The sequence below is a fragment of the Propithecus coquereli genome, unplaced genomic scaffold (genome assembly GCF_000956105.1).
Source record: "Propithecus coquereli isolate 6110/MARCELLA unplaced genomic scaffold, Pcoq_1.0 Scaffold114, whole genome shotgun sequence".
NCBI classification, from domain to species: domain Eukaryota; kingdom Metazoa; phylum Chordata; class Mammalia; order Primates; family Indriidae; genus Propithecus; species Propithecus coquereli.
Window position 1 is genome coordinate 2,387,750 of NW_012135414.1, and position 18,739 is coordinate 2,406,488.

Genomic DNA, 18,739 nt, shown 5'->3' on the forward strand with positions numbered 1-18,739 from the left:
AGTTAAAAACCACAATTAACTTTTGTTTAATCTTCCAACCTTTTATATATATTTTATATCAAGTGTATGTTATTGTACAAACAGCTTTAGAGCCTGCTTTTTTTCTCTCAGCAACATTCTTCCTATGTGTGTTTTCCCATATTGATAGCTTTTTTATACTACAACATCATTCTTAATGCTTTCATATTATTCCTTCCCATACTTTTCCTAACCAATTCTCTGGATATTTAGGCGGTTTCTAGTTTTCTGTTGTTACAAACAACATTGCGCCAGACATCCTGGTACAAAATGTTTTTGTCCACATATCTATTTCTTTAGGATGCATTCCTAGAAGTGGAATTGCTAGGGCAAAAATGTAGGCACATTTGAAGATTTCTAATACATACTAACAAAATGGCACTGCCAATGTACCCTCTAGGACTACTGCCAATTTTTCAAAAGGCCCAAGTATGGAAAATAGACTACGTTTTAGTTTTGACTAGACAGCACAGACTAATCAACTCCAAGCTTTTGCCTTTGGCCAGAATCACATCAATTCCAAATCACTTCGTTAGTTATTGACACCTGATGAACAGAAGCTAATTGGCTGTCAAGTTTTGGATCTGTATGAAACGTGAAAATGAGTAAAACCTATAAACTTTTGTCCAGGGGCCAAAATATTTCAAACCTTGTGACCCGTGAGAGGTCCTAGTAGTAGTGAAAGCATTGGGAACGACTGATCCCCGCTGGCGTCTGGCATGGGCCCAGGACAGAATGCGTTCCGTAATTATCTCCCCCTTCCCAAGTCTCCTCAAAGTCCAGGCTGCTTCCCCACCTTAGTGCCCCCCAGAGGAGGGCCGCACAGCCGCCCCACTCGGCCTTGTCCGGGCCAGCCCCGCGCAACTGTAGCACCGCCCTTGCGGTGGGGCGGGGCGGAGGCCGAGGAAACCCGGCGGCGTCCGGCCGGCCGCCGCGCATGCTCCGTGCTGCGGTCCCGGAGCGGTTGGAATTTGAATCTCCGGCGGGCTGCGGCCGGAAGTGTAGATCCCTCAGCTCGGCATGGAGAGCCCGGGACCCGGCGCTCGGTGCCCAGTGCAGGAGCAGCGTGCCCGCTGGGAGCGGAAACGTGCCTGCACCGCCCGGGAGCTGCTGGAGACTGAGCGGCGCTACCAGGAACAGCTGGGGCTGGTGGCCACGGTGGGGTCCTGGATGGGGCGGGGACCCCAAGGTGTGGGAGGGTGTCTGCGAGGTTGGTGACCCCTAGTATGGTGGTCTTGGGCTTTTCCCCTGTATGTAGGTAGCTCGGGCCGACTTCTACTTCTACATTTTCTGGCCGCGCCTTGGCGTTAGCCTCCTCCAGGGTAAGATACCAACATTCTCTCCTTCCGCAGTACTTCTTGGGGATCTTGAAAGCCAAGGGGACCCTGCGACCACTAGAGCGCCAGGCCCTATTCGGGTCCTGGGAGCTCATCTACGGTGCAAGCCAGTGAGTGGAATAGGCGCGGGGAGAGGGAAGGAGGGTGCGCCCTGGCCTCTGGCAGTGCACAGAGCTTGCACTCAGCAAGACTCAAGTTCCTATTCTTAGCCTGCCAGTTACCTCACCTTCGGCCTTGGCCCAGTGCCTTAACCTGCCGCAGTTCTCCATCTGTAAAATGGGGTAATAGCACTACCACCTCCAGGGTAGTGCTAGCCTCATAAGAGGATTAAATGAGGTGGTGCTTGAGTAGTTCTTGGGCTGCCCCTTTACTGCCCTTGCCCCACAGAGAGCTGCTTCCCTACCTGGAGGGAGGATACTGGGGCCAAGGGCTGGAATGCTTCTGCCACCACCTGGAGCTCTACACCCAATTTGCTGCCAACACAGAGAGGTCCCAGACTACCCTGAAGGTAACCTGAAGATGACCTCAAATCTGACCCCTTTTCCTCTCTTGACGCTTACATTTCCTCTTCATCTGGAGACCCAAACTTCATTCATTTCCTGCACTTACAGAGCCCTCTGGGTGCCCAGCTTTGTGCTAAGTTCCCTGTAGGGAGACAGAGTTTCTCTCAGGAGCACACGCTTACTGATGGCTGGGAATGTGTACACAGATGAATGCAATAAAAGGAGTGACTTGTCTCCCGGCTGCCAACCCTTTCCCCCACCAGGAGCAGCTAAAGAAAAACAAATGTTTCCGGAGGTTTGTGCGGCTTCAGGAAGGCCGCCCTGAGTTTGGGGGCCTTCAGCTCCAGGACCTGCTCTCTCTGCCTCTTCAGCGGCTCCAGCAGTGAGTGAACTCGTCTTGATTCAAACCAGCCTCTCCGTGTCTGTATGAATGCTGCCCTCAGCTTTGTGGGATGCCTTGGGGTCTATCCCAATCCTCTGCCTCTCCCTTGAGCCAAATTGTTTGTAAAAATCTTTTGCAAGAGTAAATGTGAACCCACTGGAGTACCCAGGGTCTGCAGCCTCAGGCCCTCAGCTGGGACCCTGGAACTCTGCACTGAAGTGAGGGGCCTTTACTAGGGCCTCAGACAGAATATCTGGAAAAGTTTGTTGAGATAAGGGGCTGCCCAAGCTTAGAATTTCTGGCTCTGGGTTAAGCCTGAGTTAAGAGCTTATAGTCGGGTTCTCTGTATAGCATCCTCCTTGGGTTCATTGACTTTCACCTTCCCAGCTGGCCTCCCAAACTATGGTCAGTCTGCCATTGATTTTTTTTTTTTTTTTTTTTTTGAGACAGAGTCTCACTGTGTTGCCTAGGCTAGAGTGCCGTAGCGTCATCTTAGCTCACAGCAACCTCAAACTCCTGGGCTCAAGGATCCTCCTGCCTCAGCCTCCCGAGTAGTTGGGACTACAGGCATGCGCCACCATGCCCGGCTAGTTTTTTCTATATATTTTTAGTTGTCCAATTAATTTCTTTCTATTTTTAGTAGAGACGGGGTCTCGCTCTTGCTCAGTCTGGTTTCGAACTCCTGAGCTCAAACAATCCACCCGCCTCGGCCTCCCAGAGAGCTACGATTACAGGCGTGAGCCACGGCGCCCGGCCTGCCATTGATTCTTAAGTGTGGAGTGCAAGAGGGCCACGTGGCGTGAGCCCAAGCTCCGAGTCCCAGATTAAAGAGGGGGATACAATAGCCAGAAGCAGATCGTTTTTGGCCTTGCAACTGAAGTATGTGTAGGGGGTGATCTTTTTATCAGATGGGGTAATTTTGCCACCTCTACCTCCTCTCATAGATGTCCCACTGCACAATTCCAGGTATGAGAATCTCATCGTTGCTTTGGCTGAAAACACAGGTCCCAACAGCCCTGACCACAAACAGCTCACACGTAGGTTCTTGCTCTTCTAAAGCTCAGGCAGGAGGCTTCCTCTCCTGTATCCCTTTCTGATTCTGACATCCAACAATGTCTGGTATGTCCCTGTCTTCCATCAACATGTATACAGTGTCCCTATTGCCCTGCCTTTTCTTCAAGAAGTTAGACCCTGACCCTGGTCTCCTCCAGAATAGCCTGTCTTTCACTACCACCAGTCACCCAAAGTCAAAATTGTGTTGGGAGTGAGGTGGGGGATGTTATTGCAGGGGCTGCCCGGCTGGTAAGTGAGACTGCCCAGAGAGTCCACAGCATTGGTCAGAAACAGAAGAATGACCAGCACCTCCGGCGTGTCCAGGCTCTGCTCAGTGGACGCCAGGCAAAGGGGCTTACCTCAGGTAGTCTGTGTACTTCACCCCCCAACCCTCAACTGCCTCTCTCTTACCCCTCTTCCTCTATAGAGCCAGCACATACCCCCGATTTTCTCAGCATCCCTTTCCTTCTATCCCATGGGTCCTGGAGCTGCACCAGAATAATAGCTCTCCCATCCCCCAGGACGCTGGTTCCTGCGCCAGGGCTGGCTGCTGGTCGTGCCTCCCCGTGGGGAGCCTCGGCCCCGCATGTTCTTCCTCTTCTCCGATGTGCTCCTCATGGCCAAGCCTCGACCTCCATTGCACCTGCTGCAGAGTGGTACATTTTCCTGCAGGGCCCTCTACCCCATGGCCCAATGTCAACTCCAAAGGGTATTTGGCCACTCAGGAGGCCCTTGTGGTGGACTACTCAGTGTAAGTAATGGGTGGGAACCCTAGGCACAAAATCTCTCTTAAATGCTTATGGACCAGCTTATCTCCTTGGCCTGGGTCCCTTTTTGTAGGAACAGAACTGTCTACATTGAGAGGATTGCTGGGGCTTGGGCTTGATGTTTAGTTCTCATCTCATCCCTGAATTACCTCCATGGAAACAGCAAGGGTTTCAGCTTTTGCCTGGACCTTTCTGAGCCATGCACTAAGAGGTGGTCTCTCCTTAGCTGTCCTTCCCTTACGAGAAGCTACTGCTCATGTCCACAGACCAGGAGGAGTTGTCACACTGGTACCACAGTCTGACTTTGGCTATCAAGTAAGTTTAGCCTTCCCTCAGGAACAGTGCTGTGATGAGGCCCACAAGCTGGAAATGAGCAGTTCTGATCCTATCTCATGTCCTACTCTGTCTGGGACCCCTTCCCCCAATCCCACGGGTGATCTTGTCTGAATAGAGCACTCATGCCAGTGCCTGGACTGACTGACTTCTCTCCACAGCAGCCAGAAGAACTAGAGGAATCTTACAAATTCCGGAACTCAGGATACTTCAAGAATAGGTCAGAGCCAGGGGTACAAAGGAATCTTTTTCAGTATTAAACAAAACAGAACCCTTCCTGGTTTGACAAGAGTCATTTTGTGTTCTCCAGGGACTGAGCTACTCTGGGTCATTTGACCAGCTCCCAAGAATCAAGACCCAACTGAACCTTCACTGAACCAGCCCCTGACACAAATGAGGGGACTTGGGACTGATCAACTCAGTGCTGTGTCTATGGCCAGTCATTTATCAAGGTTGCAGCTTGTAAATGTGGCTATTTTTATGTTGTGTTTCTATAGTTTATTTTTTCACTGGATTTTAATAAAGTGGTTTTTTTTTTTTTCTTGGAAAGATCTTTCTGTCTCAGCTTTGCTATGAGAAAAGGGATTTTCAAGCCCTGAAGCCTGGCATGCTGGTGGCCTCAGGAATACCAGGAAAAGAACTGGAGCTCCCTCTATCTTCTCTGCTCTCACACTGGAAGGCAGCCTCTTTTTGTCCTAATAAGGGAAGCTTTTCAAGAAGGCCTAGCTGTCCTCAGGCACCTACTATGGGTGTGTACGACCAGCTGGGATGGAAAAAGCACACAGAAGCAGCCAGTCACAACAACAGACTTTGTTTTACTAAATCCTCAGCTGTGGTCCCTCCTTCCCGGCTGGGGCTGTGATTGGGGCCCTTTGCTGCAGCCCTGCTGCACCTTCTCCTTAGCCCCTGCTCCACCTCCCAGGAAGTGGCTAGGTTCCATGTCTCTGTGCTCCAGTTTACAGGCTCCTCCTCGTCCTCCTCTAGACGTAAGTCCTCGGGAAAGGGTATGTTGGCTTCTGTGAGGGGAAAGATCAGGTGTGTTCCAGTTTCAGAGACTTTGTCTCCACTTCCACCAGACTCACCTCCCAACCCTTTACCTGGTTCTGGAACCTCCATGCCTTTGTCTGGCTTGTTATCTTGGAGCAGCTGGTGAATGGTCCATAGCTTCATGTTTAGAAGCTCCTGCTGGGCTCCAGCCAGGGTAGTCACACTGCAGAAACGTCCACTAAGGGGCTGCCCAATCTATGTCCCCATTCCTCTCACCTGCCCCAATCTCCCCAAAAATTCACAGGTCATTGCTTTCCTCACCGCTCAAAGAGGGGGTCCAGCTGGGCCATCAGATTGTTCAGGTGCTGCTCTGTCTGGGCCACTTGTTGAGTCAGTTGAGCCAGCTGTTGCTCTGGAGGTAAGGGAGAAAAGGGGGACAATGGTTACATATCTTCTGCTGTCTCCTGATCTCCCTCCACCAAGCATAGACATCTGCTAAACCCACCTAACTGCAACGATTGCTTCTTGCCTGCCTTCTCTTGGAGAACTGCGGCCTCATCTCTCCCCTGCTGTGGAAGAAAGAAAGGGCAATACTGCAGCAACAAGGTTCTGCTCCATCACCTCAGTCTCCAAAGCCAGTCAGGAGAGGAGCACAATTTGAGGTACAGAAGGCTACTGGGTTTTTACCTCAGAGGATCACAACCACTCTAGTCTAGCTCCTCACCCAGGACATGAAGCAACTTGTCAATATGCCCCACACGTGGTCATTCAGTCTACTGAGACACTTCCAGGAATGAGCAACTCTCCCCAGTTTGATAACGGTCTGGTTGTTAGACAGCTCATATACAAAGACATAATTTGTCCTTCATGTATCTTCTTTCAATAATGCTGATTAGAGACTTCCAAAATAATGTCTCTTCAACATGATAGCCCCCCAGGAATTTGAAGACAATGGTTATATTACCCCACCCTCTTTCCCAGGTTTTTTCTGGTTTAGTATCTTCAGTCTTTTCAGTCAGTGCTCGTTTCACATGGTTTTCTCTGGTTGCTTTACTGAGCATTTTGTATTCTTAAAGCAGTGTCCTGAGGAGAATAAAATTCTCCAGGAGTGTTATGATTAGCAGACAAAGCACGGTACCTTGTTCCTAGCATTGAGTTGGGAAGTGGGTTGTCACATCACATAATGCACTTATTAGTCAACTGGAATGCCTAAGCCCCTTTCATAAGAGCTGCTAAGTTATGTTTCTTCCATACTGTACTTGGGCCAATAATAGAATTTATTAATCTATTCTTGTTAAATTTCATCATTAAATTCAGTCCCATCATCCTATCCTGTCGAATCTACTTGGCATTATTATTAGCTATCTCTTCTAGTTTCACATTTCCACATTGGTTCAACCCTCTATTTCCTAATGCCAGTAAGTGATGGGGCCTGAGAGGTACTACTTTCCATTTCAACTAATGCAATCCACCAAAATGTACTGTCAACTCACACCTGAGGACTTCCTTCCCAAGGGAATGTGAGACCCCTTGGCATCCTGAACTCTAGAAACACTGTGGCTGCAGCAATCAACCGCTTGTGCCAAGGCTGGGACTGCACTATCGTAGTAGGGACAGTAGCTGGGTTCAAATCCCAGCTCCACCAGTTACTAACTCTGGGTGACCTCGAGCTCTTCTTTGGATTGTAGGAGGATTAAGTGTGAGGATCATTATTTATTTACAATTTTACTACTCGCCCTTCACATCCATTATCTCGTAGGATCCTCAAAATAACCCCATACCGTTGGAAAGCCAAAGAACGTGTCTTGTTCTTGGTACCATAGTGCCCCCATGGGAGATTCAGGTCCAGGGCACCCTCACCCCCAGCCGTCCCGCACCTGCAAACACTTGTACAGCACAAAAGCCACGACGGCCGCGGTGTACAGCGCCCCCAAAGGCAGGGCCCCAGTCCGGGCCCGCTCGCGCTGGTCCTTAGGCGGCAATCGCTGCCGGGCTTCTGTGGCCCCAGAGCCGACCTGGGAGGGGTTCCCTGCAGAGGGAAGGCAGAGGTGGGTCAGCTGACCTGAGGCCTGGGACTTGTGGGTAGTCCCAGCCTCCCTCCAGCAGCCCTCGCTGGTACCTGTGTGTGCCCGGAAGTCGGGGCTGGCACGGTCTCCGAGAACCCCGGGCAGCGCAGACACAAGTAGCAGCCCCAGCACGCCAGACAACGAGAGCGCGCCCGCCATTGCCGGCCCACACACTGAGGGCCCCAGCAGCGCGTGTGCGCGCACGCGCACACGCGCTGCTGAGTAGATCCTACTCTGGGTCTCTCAGGGTGGCCACGCCCACGCGGGGGCGGGACCGGAGAGTATTTGCATAAAGCAAATACGTGTCATTCTGGTTTTCCCAAATTTGTTTATCATCTCTTTAGGCATTCCAATAGGCACAGTGCATCTAGAAGCCTACAATCTTGTGCCAAAAAGTGGTTCATTTTTATATTCCATATCACCAACTTTCTCACCGTAACCGAAAGACAAAGTTTCTCACAGGCTTATAAAGGGGTAGCGGGAGAATGCTAACAAGTAGGTCGTGCTGAAGGCCTGTTTCCTAGGCTACAGACGGGGGACTAGTTCCTTATTCTTCCGCCTAGGGGAAAGTCCCCGGACCTCGGGCAGAGAGTGCCGCGTGCACGCGCACGTAGACATCCCTCCGCTTCCCACTGTAAAGTCTGCCAAGAAGCGAATTCCGCCGAGCGGCGTGGCCGCGGGGGGCGTCGTCCGTCAGCTCTACTAGTTACGCAGGCAGTGCGTCTTCGCGCACCAACCACACGGGGCTCATTCTCAGCGCGGCTGCTTTTTTTTTTTTTTTTGGGACAGAGTTTCACTCTTTTGCCGGGCCTAGAGTAAGTGCCGTGGCGTCAGCTTACCTCACAGCAACCTCACACTCCTGGGCTCAAGCGATCCTTCTGCCTCAGCCTCCCGAGTAGGTGGGACTACAGGCATGCGCCACCACGCCCGGCTAATTTTTTCTATGTATTTTTAGATGGACGATTAATTTCTTTCTATTTTTAGTAGAGATGGAGTCTCGCTCTTGCTAAGGCTGGTTTCGAACTCCTGAGCTCAAGCAATCCGCCCGCCTCGGCCTCCCAGAGTGCTAGGACTACAGGCTTGAGTCACCGCGCCCGGCCACCGCTGCTTTTTATTCATGGTTTCGAGTTCCCTCCTCTTCGAAGTAGGGACCCGCTTCTCATGCCCCTAGTACATCGCGGGATCCTAACGTTTTTAGTCCCCTATTACTATAACGGCCTCCTCTTCTACCGCCCTCTTCATCTGGCAAATGCCAAAATAGCCGCCATTTATTGTGTAGCATGGTTTGGACTCTGCCTGGGCTGGTAATCCTGCCTCGTCTACTCAAGAGCAGGTGACTTCGTGAAAGCTAATTACTCTCCGTGCCTTAGTTTCCACTCTGAGGAACGGAGGTAATGTGCATATACCTCAAGAGTTGTTATGACGATTAAATCAGAAAATCTAAGTGCTCGGAACCGTGCCTAGTAGTGATTAATCACTACTGCGCAGCTACCGTGAGGCAGGCGGATGAAATTACACTGACTCGGGATGTTCAGCCGTTATTCCCTTTCTGCACAGTTGACTTCTACGTAACCTTCAGCTCGTGTGTTCCCTTCATTCAGAGCCCTTAACCCAACTTCTAATTTATTCCTTAGTGCAACTATTTTACTTTCTTCATCACCACCAGACTATACCACCAGGGCAGGGGCCACGTCTCTTTTCTTCCTTATCGTTTTACTTCCAGAGCCTAGCACAGCACCTAGCGGTAGCAGACACTCAATGAATCCTTGTTGAATGAAATTAATGAATGTTCAAAACGACCCCAAAAGGGTAATATAATTAAGCTCTTTCAAAGAATGAGGAAACTACCATTCAGGAAGGTTAAGTAGACTATTAATCAGGTAAGAGGCAGGGCGGCGATTCCAACTCTTTTCTGTCTCTCAAGACCATCTGCTTCACCAGCCTTTCCCGCTCCTTGCCTTCCACGACCTCTCCAGGCCGACAGGTATTCCTTTCCGTCCCACATCGCCTTTTCATTGTCTGGGATACACAGGATCATCTTCCCAACTAGACCAAGAGCTCTCTGAGGAAAGAAACCATGTTGCATTCACATTGCTATCTGCAGAGCTTGGCACATAAACAGGCAATCGGTACACGTGTGTTAAATACATGAATGAAATATTGGTGTGTCTTCCTGTTTTTCCAGAAAGCAAGGGGTGAGGGCAGGGCAGCGAGACGCCTGCACTCAGGGGAGTTGTCATAGTCTCCAGAGGCAGCCTGGGTATGCAGATCAGGGTAATCCAAACCCTCAATCTAAGGCAGTTGGCATAGTCGATGTAAATGAGAGGTTCAGGCCAGCTGTAATAGGATTAGTGGTCCCTACCAGATCTTTTGATTTTTTTCTTTTTTCAAAACAATCAGCAAATCAGGATTTTTTTTAAATATGAAAGTGGGGGTTGAGAGGAGGGGTTGTTCAGCTTCCTTTTTTTGTTGTTGTCGAGACAGAGTCTCACTCTGTTGCTCTGAGTAGAGGGCAGTGGTGTTATCGTAGCTCACTGCGACCTCCAACTTCTGGGCTCAAGTGATCCTCTTACCTCAGCCTCCGGAGTAGCTGGGACTACAGGCGCACGCCATGAAGCCTGGCCGATTTTTTTCTTTTTGGTAGAGACCGAGTCTCACTCTTGCTCAGGCTGGTCTCAAACTCCTGGAGCTCAAGCCATCCTCTACTGCCTCAGCCTCCCGGAGTGCTAAGATTACAGGCGTGAGCCACCGCGCCCAGCGGACAAATCAGGATTTTTAAAATTGGAAATCTCTTGGCCCGGAGCCGTGGCTCACCCCTGTAATCCTGGCACTGTGGCAGGCCGAGGCGGGAGGATCGCTTGAGCCCAGGAGTTCTATGTTGCTGTGAGGTAGGCTGATGCCAGGGCACTCTACCCAGGGTAACAGAGCAAGACGGTCTCAAAAGAAAAAAAAAAATTAAAATTGGAAATCTCTCAATTTTTAAGTGTTGATAAGGAATCAGTGGCATACTTAGCATATTTGATACCAAGTGGATCATTTTTAAAAATTCTCCATATGATGAAATTATTTTTAGTAATAATTATGAAATGAAATGAATAATAAAAGTCAGAAAAGAAATTCAGATAGTAAATATTTTCTTTTATTGAACTTTCTATATATAATTATGCTGGCATAAAAATACAGTCATGCATCGCTTAATGATAGGGATACCTACTGAGACATGTGACATTAGGTGGTATTGTTGTGTGCAAACATCATGGAGTGTATTTTTACAAACCTAGATGGTATAGCCTACTACCCACTTAAGTCATATGGCATAGCCTATTGCTCCTGGGCTACAAACCTGTACAGCATGTTACTGTATGGAATATTGTAGGCAACTGTAACATGATGGTAAGTATTTGTATATCTAAATATAGAAAAGGCACAGTAAAAATAAGGTGTTATAATCTTATGGGATCACCATGATATATGTGGTCCATTGTTGACTGAAATGTCGCTCTGTGTGTGTGTGTGTGTGTGTGTATAATATATATAGTTAAATGTTTTAAATCAAACATTACAGAACAAGAAAGGAAAAGGTAATAGGTTGATACTTCCAATTACATTATTGTATTTTTTGAGAAAAGGGGTAAAAAACTTATACCTACATATTGATCAGTCTGAGTAATGACTAGCATTATAATTTCTTTTTTGATCCTTCTGTAAATTTGTCACAAGTAATCTTTGCATATTCAATAGAAAATATAACCAGACTTGTCAATCCTTACATATAGTTGATTAAAGAGTCTTTTATTTATTTATTTATTTTTGTAGAAATGAGGGTCTCACTACCTTTCTCCAGGCTGGTCTTGAACTCTAGGCCTCAGATGACCCTCCTGCCTCAGCCTCCCAAAGTGCTGGGATTACAGGCATGAGCCACAGCACCTGGCCTATCACTGACATTTTTTAAGAGTAGTGAATAATAAATGGTGATAATAAAAAGAGAACTGATTTTTAGTCTGTTTTATTTTTTAAATCTTCTATGGACAATGCACCCCCTTACTGCCTGCAACCCAAAAGGCAGGACTTCTCCTGCCACCCACATTGTCAGCCACTGAAACAAATTCAAATTTAAAAAAAAAATGTATATTTGAATCTGGATTTAAGACAGGAAAAAAAAAAAAAGGAAGAAAAGAAAAAAAATGTATGGGCCAGACAAAACACATCTCTGACTTCTGGTCTAGGGTTTATATTTAGAACTTAAAACCCCTCTTCCCACACCAATTCGCACACCGACAGCCTCCCACGTGGTTGGGCTATCCCTAGGCACAGCAGGTACTCCACTCCTTGAAGTGAACAAGTGCAAAGATGGGCTCAATTTCCCAGGATAGTCTTGGGGCAGAGATTTCTTTAATGCAATTAACTATTGAGAGTGACAGTTCTTAGGGACAATTTCGATGGAGTGGGTCGGGGGTGGGGAATCTAGCTTTCTCTATGCCCCAAACTGTAATACTAGTGATAGTATTAATAACAACGACAAGGACCATCTAAACACCTGTTCTCAGATCAGCCTTCGGGTGTGATGGGATTGCAGGTACCCGGAGGGGCACCCCCCCCACGCCTTTCCACTTTGTAACATCCTCTTTAAGCAATACATTCTCCCCCATGGGACTCAGAGTCAGGGAGTAAGGGGGGCATCCTGGGGCAGAAGGTGTGCTCCTGTCCTTGTCGGTCCTGCCTCAGGCCCCTTCTGCCCCCTCAGAGTCTTCAGGGGCTCACCTGCACGTGGCACACTCAGGCTTGCCTTTCTTCTTGAGGGGGCCACAAGACCATGGGGGTTGGGGGAGCTCGGGAGCTGCAGGAGTGGTGCAGGTGCAGGCACAGGGCGGGGTCTTTGTTCTTTTGCTCATCCCTGCCCTCCCCCTTCCTCCCCGGAAACCAGTGACTTTGCCACTACCAGTATTGGGGATGCTGAGCTGTGGGGGCCAGGCCCAGGGCAGCGTGGGGGTGAGGTGGGCTGTGGCAGGTGTCAGGCCATGAACGGGACCTACCCTTGGCTCTGGGCAGTGATCGTGGACTCGACTCTCACATAACAGTCATGAGCGGAGGTGACAACTGCACAGATCTACTAGCTCCGGGTGAGCTGGGCGGGGCAGGGGCTCCCAGGGGAGGGGTCAAGTGGCCCACATCCCACTTGCTGGGACCTGGGGGGGGGTGGGCTGGGCAGTAACATCCCCCATCCTCTCATATCCACAGGAATCCCCTCCACAGACCAGGCCTGGGGACTGTGGGCCCTCCTAGGGGCTGTGACGCTGCTGCTTCTCATCTCACTGGCTGCACACTTGTCCCAGTGGATCAGTGGCTGGGGCAGGGGCCATCTGGGGCAGGGACGGTGAGTGAGGACAACAAGGATGGGTTGATTGAGAGTTCCCTCTTACGGAGAAGTGCCCACTCATGCCCTAAACTCTGTTGCAGCTCTGGAGGGTCTGTGGAAGAGGTCCCCCTGTATGGGAACCTGCATTATCTCCAGACAGGTAGGGAGCCGGCAATGGGAGGAGTGCAGAGGCCAGGTCGAGGGTGGGTGGGATGAGGATGTGCAGGAGGAGGAAGACGTAGCTGACCAGATTCCTGTTCCCTGCCCAGGGCGGCTGAATCAAGAACCAGCGCAGGACCAGCAGGATCCAACTGCCGGAGGCCCTGCCAGGGTGAGTCAGCTATGGCTGAAGAATAGGGAAGGGAAGGAGGAGGCTTTTTCAAGGGTCCAGTGAACTTCTAATGGCCTTGCATCTCCAGGCTGCGGAGGAGGTGACGTGCTATACCAGCCTGCAGCTTCGGCCTCCTCAGGGCCGGATCCCCACCCCTGGGACTCCCATCAAGTACTCGGAGGTGGTGCTGGACTCTGAGCCAAAGCCCCAGGCCTCGGGCCCCGAGCCAGAGCTCTACGCCTCGGTGTGTGCCCAGACGCGCAGGGCCCGGGCTTCCTTCCCCGACCAGGCCTACGCCAACAGCCAGCCTGCGGCCAGCTGAGACGGAGCCTGGCACAGCAGGGCACACGCTGCCCAGCCTCCCCTGGAGTAGGGCATGAATGTTCCCCAACCAGCCCCCAAAGACAGGGCGCCATTGCCTAGTCACAGGATGTGATCTACCCTGAACTTCCTATCTGAGCTGTGAGGAGACATCTTGGGCGCACTGTTTCTTGAGGATGGAGGAGGCAACGGCGTGGCCCCATCCCCACCTCATTTTTCTATCTGTTCCTCTCAGCCCCCAAACTCCCTGGTTCTCACCTGCACCTCCTTCTGGAGTTTAACCAGATCCTCCCCCACTCTATAGTCTACCCCTGACACCCCAGCATCTCCTTGGGCACAGGAAGTGGGCAGTGGGGGAGGGGGTAAGAGCCTGAGAGAATGTGGGTGGGTATACCCTTGGAAGCTCACAGGCTGGAGGGGTCCTGGACCCTAGAGACCTGAGGGACTCGAGCCTGGCTTCTGACCTGGGAACTCTGACAGGTCTTCATCCTGCTGTCTCTGTCCTGTCCCCAAGTTTTCAAATAAAACTTCTCAAAAAGTGTTCAGATTTTACCTAGAGGGCTGCAGACTGGCAACAGGCCCCACAGGTGGGGATGTGAGCTTTGCTGTCTGCACAGAGCACTTCTGGGGATGCCTAGTGGGGGACAAAGGGCCAAAAGGGGCTGCCACACCAGCACTGCAGAGGTGGGTGCCAGGGGTGGAGGTCGGAGCCCAGCTCCTCAGCTGCTCTTGCGGCTGCTATAACATCCCCAGGATCTGCCCTCAGAGCCACCACATTCCCCCCGGGCCTGCAAGCTCACCAGCCCCTGACTACTCTCCCATGACCTCTATAACTCTGCGGCCACCCCCACAACCTGCCAGCCTAGCCCCTCCATCCTCCCTCGTCCCCCAGGAGTCCCACCTGTACCCCTGTTTTGGCATCAGTAGCCTCATCTGCACTCTCATCTTATACCACCATGGGCCCTCTTGTCACCACATCACTATGGCAACAGTCCATCTCCGCTTCACTGTCTCAATTGTCACCCACAATCCTGGTAACAGTTTTGTTTGTCACCACTTTCATTTTAATCCCCATCCAATCATCTCTGCCTGTCCACCCATCATCTGCTTAATTCTTAACTCCAGCCTCCTGCACCACGTGGCATGCTGCGGTAGGCAAGGTGGCACCGAGATTAGAACTGTGGGCTTAGGAGCCAGACTGCCTGAGTTGAAATTCCATGTCTACTACTTACCAGCTGTGTGTTCTTGAGCAACTGGGCCTTGGTTTCTGAATCTGTAAGATGGGGAGGATATTAATGGTGTCTACTTTAAAAAAAGGCTGTTGTGAGGTTTAATTGAATTGCTATGAGTAGAGCACTTAGAAGACGATGAGTGCTCAATAATGCTAGGTATTACTAAAATAAGAGAAATACAGGGTCCTCTATAGGAGCTCACAGGTGAAGTGACTTGTAAGGAGGCACATGACACATAGTAGGAGTCTGCAGCGAGAACTGAAGGACAGAGATGTTCCAGGCAGAAGGAACCACAAGGCAAAGGAGAGGCTTCTTTGGAGGAGCTGACAGAAGTGCATTCAGCATGGCTGGAGGGATAGGGTTGGGGTTAGGGTTAGGGTAGGATAGGGTAGGGTTAGGAAGAAATGGCAAGATGAGGCTGGAGGGGTGGACCAAAGCCAGATCACACTGGGCCTGTAAACCATGCCAAGGAGTTTGGACTTTATCCTGTAGGTGAGGTGAAAGGTAGTCACTGAAGGTTTTTAAGCAAGGGATGAACACAGTCGGATACAGGCTATAGCTCTGCTGGCTGCTGTGTTGATTGGGAGGCCAGCAGACTGCAGTCAGGCTGTGCCTTTTGGAAGCTGTTGCAGAATCTGAGAGAAAATGGTGACAGTGGCAATGAGGATGGAGAGGAGAAGATGGACTAGAAAGAGATGTTTAGGAGGTTAAATTAAAAGGTCCTACCTAGCACACCCTCCATCTTTCTAGTTAGAGCCTGGAACATCCCCCACTCCCAATCCCATGGCAACATCCATTGGTTGCTCCTCCCTCCTTCCCTGTAGCCTGTGATCTGTCCCTCCCTGCGGCAAAAGCTCCAAGCTGGTGAACTCCTTCTTAGATATTTCACTGAAGTCTCCCCCCAGGGCCTCGTAGAGGCAGGTCCGGCTTGACAGACCTTTGAGGTTTGGGGGCAGACGAAAGAGGAAGGTGAGGCTTTCACTTCCAAGTTTCTCTCCTTCCCACTTAGAGCTCCAGAGAAAACCGTCCAGGAGGGAACCGCGCACATGATTGCGGCCTGGTGGTCCCAATGAGAAAGGGACCCCACACCCCCAGAAAACAAATGCTCCAGGGTCCCTGGACCTCTGAGAACCCCAGCCCGGGCCTCCCCAGGAGACGCCTAGGCCGCGGTTAAGGGCAGGCAGCTGGAGCTGCGTGGGAGGGAGGGTAGCTTTGGGGGCGGACACCGGATGCGGGGAACCACTGGCAGTGGGATGTGGGGTTCTGAGCGAGGCTATGCTTCTTAAGATGGCTCAGTGTGTTCGCGCCAGGAGGACGTGACAGCTCTACCCTGGGAGAGGCCGGAATCAGAGCCTGGAATCAGAGCAGAGGGCTCCAACGCTCCCAAGCCAGGCGGTAGACCTCCTCCCCGAAACGCGCCCTCCCGACCAGCGGCTGCCGGCGGCGTTCGCTGCCCTTGTCCGCTCAGGACTGAGCCCCCAGCGCCCCCGCCCGGCGAGACGCGGAGTCGCCGTCGCCTCTGCGCAGGCGTATTGCTGCCTGGTCCGCGGCATCCCGGAAGTTGTAGTCCCGCGGCTCGGGCCATCCGAGAGCTCAGGTCCCGCCGTCCCCGCCGTCCCCGCAGCCGTCTGCCAAGTTCTCAGAGCTTTGCGAACTCTCTCCGTTTGGAGCTGGGTGACATGACTGCCCCCAAACAGTCGCTTGTAAATTGAGTTTCTGTAAAACGATTTTATTTTTCATGTGTAACTGTAGCGAGGTATATGATTTCAACTTTGTTTTCCTTCCAGTCCCCAAAGCCCGGATCCTCTCTACAACCATTCAGTTTTTCTTACCTTGTTATCTTGTCTACATCACCGAGGCGCGTGCTCGCCACCAGGCCCTCAGCACTGAACACTAGGACACTGAACACTGAACACTGTGGCAGCTTCCTAACTGATCCCTGAATCTAGGAACTTGAGTTGTGGCAGCCAGATCCTCCTCAAACGCCTTGCAAGGGTCCCCCCTTGCCACACCTCTCTAGCTGGTTAATTTGTCCTACCAAATACCTGTCACTTCTCTCCCCCTCTGTAACTTTAGGTGCTTTCTTTAGTGGACTCTTTGGCCTCACCGGTTTACAATTCCAGCCGAAAGGAGCGCCTGTCCTAGGCAAATTCCCAGGGGGCAGACCCTTAGGGGGAACCACCAGGGTCCTTTGGGGCCGCAGCTTTTCCCCTCTTCCTGAGATCCCACCTGGGAGAACAGGGATAAACTTAAGACCTGAAGAGGAAGAGTCTTTGGGATAGTCAAAGGTTCAATGACAGGAAGTTCTTAAGTAATAACTTATAGGTTGGGAGGGGTTTCAGAAGCTATCCAACACTGCTTTGCTCTGCAGTCTGCCAAAGAGGTGTTTAAACTTCCAAGCTGGTTTTGGCTACAGGGAGGGAAACAACTGGAACGCGGAGGGAGACCACGTCTTTTTTTTTTTTAATTATTTATTTTTAATTATTACGGGTATATAATAGTTGTATAGCTTTATAGGGTACCTGTGATGTTTTGATACAGAAATACAATGTGAATTAATCAAATCAGGGTAATTGGGATATCCATCACCTCAGGCATTTTACATTTCTTTGTGTTAGGAACATTCCAATTCCAGTCTTTTAGTTTTTTTATTTTATTTTATTTGTTATTTTTTATTTTTTGTGAAGAAAACAGTTTAACTTATTTAATACCAAATGTTTCCCAAGTTTACTTTTCATAAAATGCACTTTTGGGACAATGTATGGTTAAAAAACAATATTCTACAAACAATTTGTTCAACAGTGCTCTAGATCATCCTAAAAGAAAAGGGAATCAGCAGGACAAGGACACCAGTCCTCCAGAAATTTAAAGCTTGGTTGATAGTCTCTCCCCATGGATGAGGACTCAGGTCCTAATTTTCTTCTGTGAACAGATTTTCTGATTTCAGCTGGGCCTTCCTTATATTCTCCAAGTTCAGTTTTTGATATTTTTCTTCTGAGAAAGCCACTGAAAAGACAGAGGGAAAGTCCAATTACAGGCCAAAGGTATCATTCTTGAACAGGATGACTATGATCACAATCAAAACCAGAAGGCCACCAACACTGCTTCCAGGGATGATAGGCACAGAATGGTACTCTTCATCTTTCAGGAAGATGACAGCGATCTTAGTTCTGTGGTGCTCTGCATTCAGCCCCTCATACAGAGATCTTTTGAAAGATATTTCACCAAGGGTCTGCAGTTCAGTTATATCTCTTAGCAACTGCTTAGCGTGACCCAAGGAGATCTCTGCAGCCACATTTTCTTTATCTGAAGTGATGGCACAGATCACTGAATGCCATTCTTCCACATGCTGAACCAGACTATCCACAAGTGAGTCCTAACTCTGGGTGCACACAGTGTAGGCCTGAAACAAGAGCCATTCCCGTTCCCATGAAGAATCTGAGCAAACTAAACCGCCATAGTTTTCTGCCCCCCTCTGGCTTCTTTTAGTTATTTTAACTTACTGTTGATTATATCACTGTGTTGTGCTAGCAAATGTTGTTCATTCTACCTATTTAACTGTATTTTTACATCCATTAATCATCCCCACTTTATCCCTCCATTCCTGATACCATTACCAGCCTCTGGTAACCATCATTCTACTCTGTCTCCATGTGAACAATTGTTTTTAATGTTTAGCTCCCACGTAAGAGTCAGAACATATGAGATTTGTCTTTCTGTGCTTGGCTTATTTCACTTAACATAATGTTCTCCAGTTCCATCTGTGTTGTTGCAAATGGCAGGATTTCATTCTTTTTTGTGACTGTATAATATTCCATAGTATATCTGTACCACACTTTCTTTATCCATTCATTTGTTGATGGACACTTTGGTTGATTCCAAATCTTGGCTATTGTGAATAGTGCTGCAATAAACATGGAAATGCAGATATCTTTTCAATATACTGAATTCCCCTCCTTTGTTTATTTATTTATTTATTTATTTATTTATTTATTTTTCGAGACAGAGTCTCACTCTGTTGCCCGGGCTAGAGTGCCGTGGCGTCAGCCTAGC

The 18,739-nt window shown here is 49.8% G+C and overlaps 3 protein-coding genes across 3 annotated transcripts; 2 read left to right on the plus strand and 1 right to left on the minus strand.

Annotated features, from left to right (window-relative positions):
* The first annotated feature begins 1,023 nt into the window (after positions 1 to 1,023).
* On the plus strand, positions 1,024 to 4,570 carry ARHGEF39 (Rho guanine nucleotide exchange factor (GEF) 39). The gene is made up of 9 exons (XM_012655874.1): positions 1,024 to 1,176; positions 1,371 to 1,465; positions 1,743 to 1,863; positions 2,122 to 2,240; positions 3,207 to 3,277; positions 3,529 to 3,657; positions 3,815 to 4,044; positions 4,287 to 4,375; positions 4,555 to 4,570. The coding sequence occupies exons 1-9, from the start codon at positions 1,039 to 1,041 to the stop codon at positions 4,568 to 4,570; spliced, it is 1,008 nt and encodes a 335-aa protein (XP_012511328.1). The 5' UTR covers positions 1,024 to 1,038.
* Positions 4,571 to 5,188: 618 nt separating this feature from the next.
* CCDC107 (coiled-coil domain containing 107) lies at positions 5,189 to 7,621 on the minus strand. Its single transcript, XM_012655885.1, has 6 exons — positions 7,500 to 7,621; positions 7,258 to 7,409; positions 5,886 to 5,949; positions 5,702 to 5,792; positions 5,491 to 5,603; positions 5,189 to 5,409 (listed from the first exon to the last, which is right to left on the minus strand). Exons 1-6 carry the CDS (start codon positions 7,603 to 7,605, stop codon positions 5,189 to 5,191), a joined length of 747 nt encoding a protein of 248 aa, XP_012511339.1. The 5' UTR covers positions 7,606 to 7,621.
* A 4,834-nt stretch (positions 7,622 to 12,455) lies between these two features.
* On the plus strand, positions 12,456 to 13,614 carry SIT1 (signaling threshold regulating transmembrane adaptor 1). The gene is made up of 5 exons (XM_012656211.1): positions 12,456 to 12,566; positions 12,685 to 12,820; positions 12,904 to 12,962; positions 13,072 to 13,133; positions 13,222 to 13,614. The coding sequence occupies exons 1-5, from the start codon at positions 12,527 to 12,529 to the stop codon at positions 13,453 to 13,455; spliced, it is 531 nt and encodes a 176-aa protein (XP_012511665.1). The 5' UTR covers positions 12,456 to 12,526; the 3' UTR covers positions 13,456 to 13,614.
* Positions 13,615 to 18,739: the final 5,125 nt, after the last annotated feature.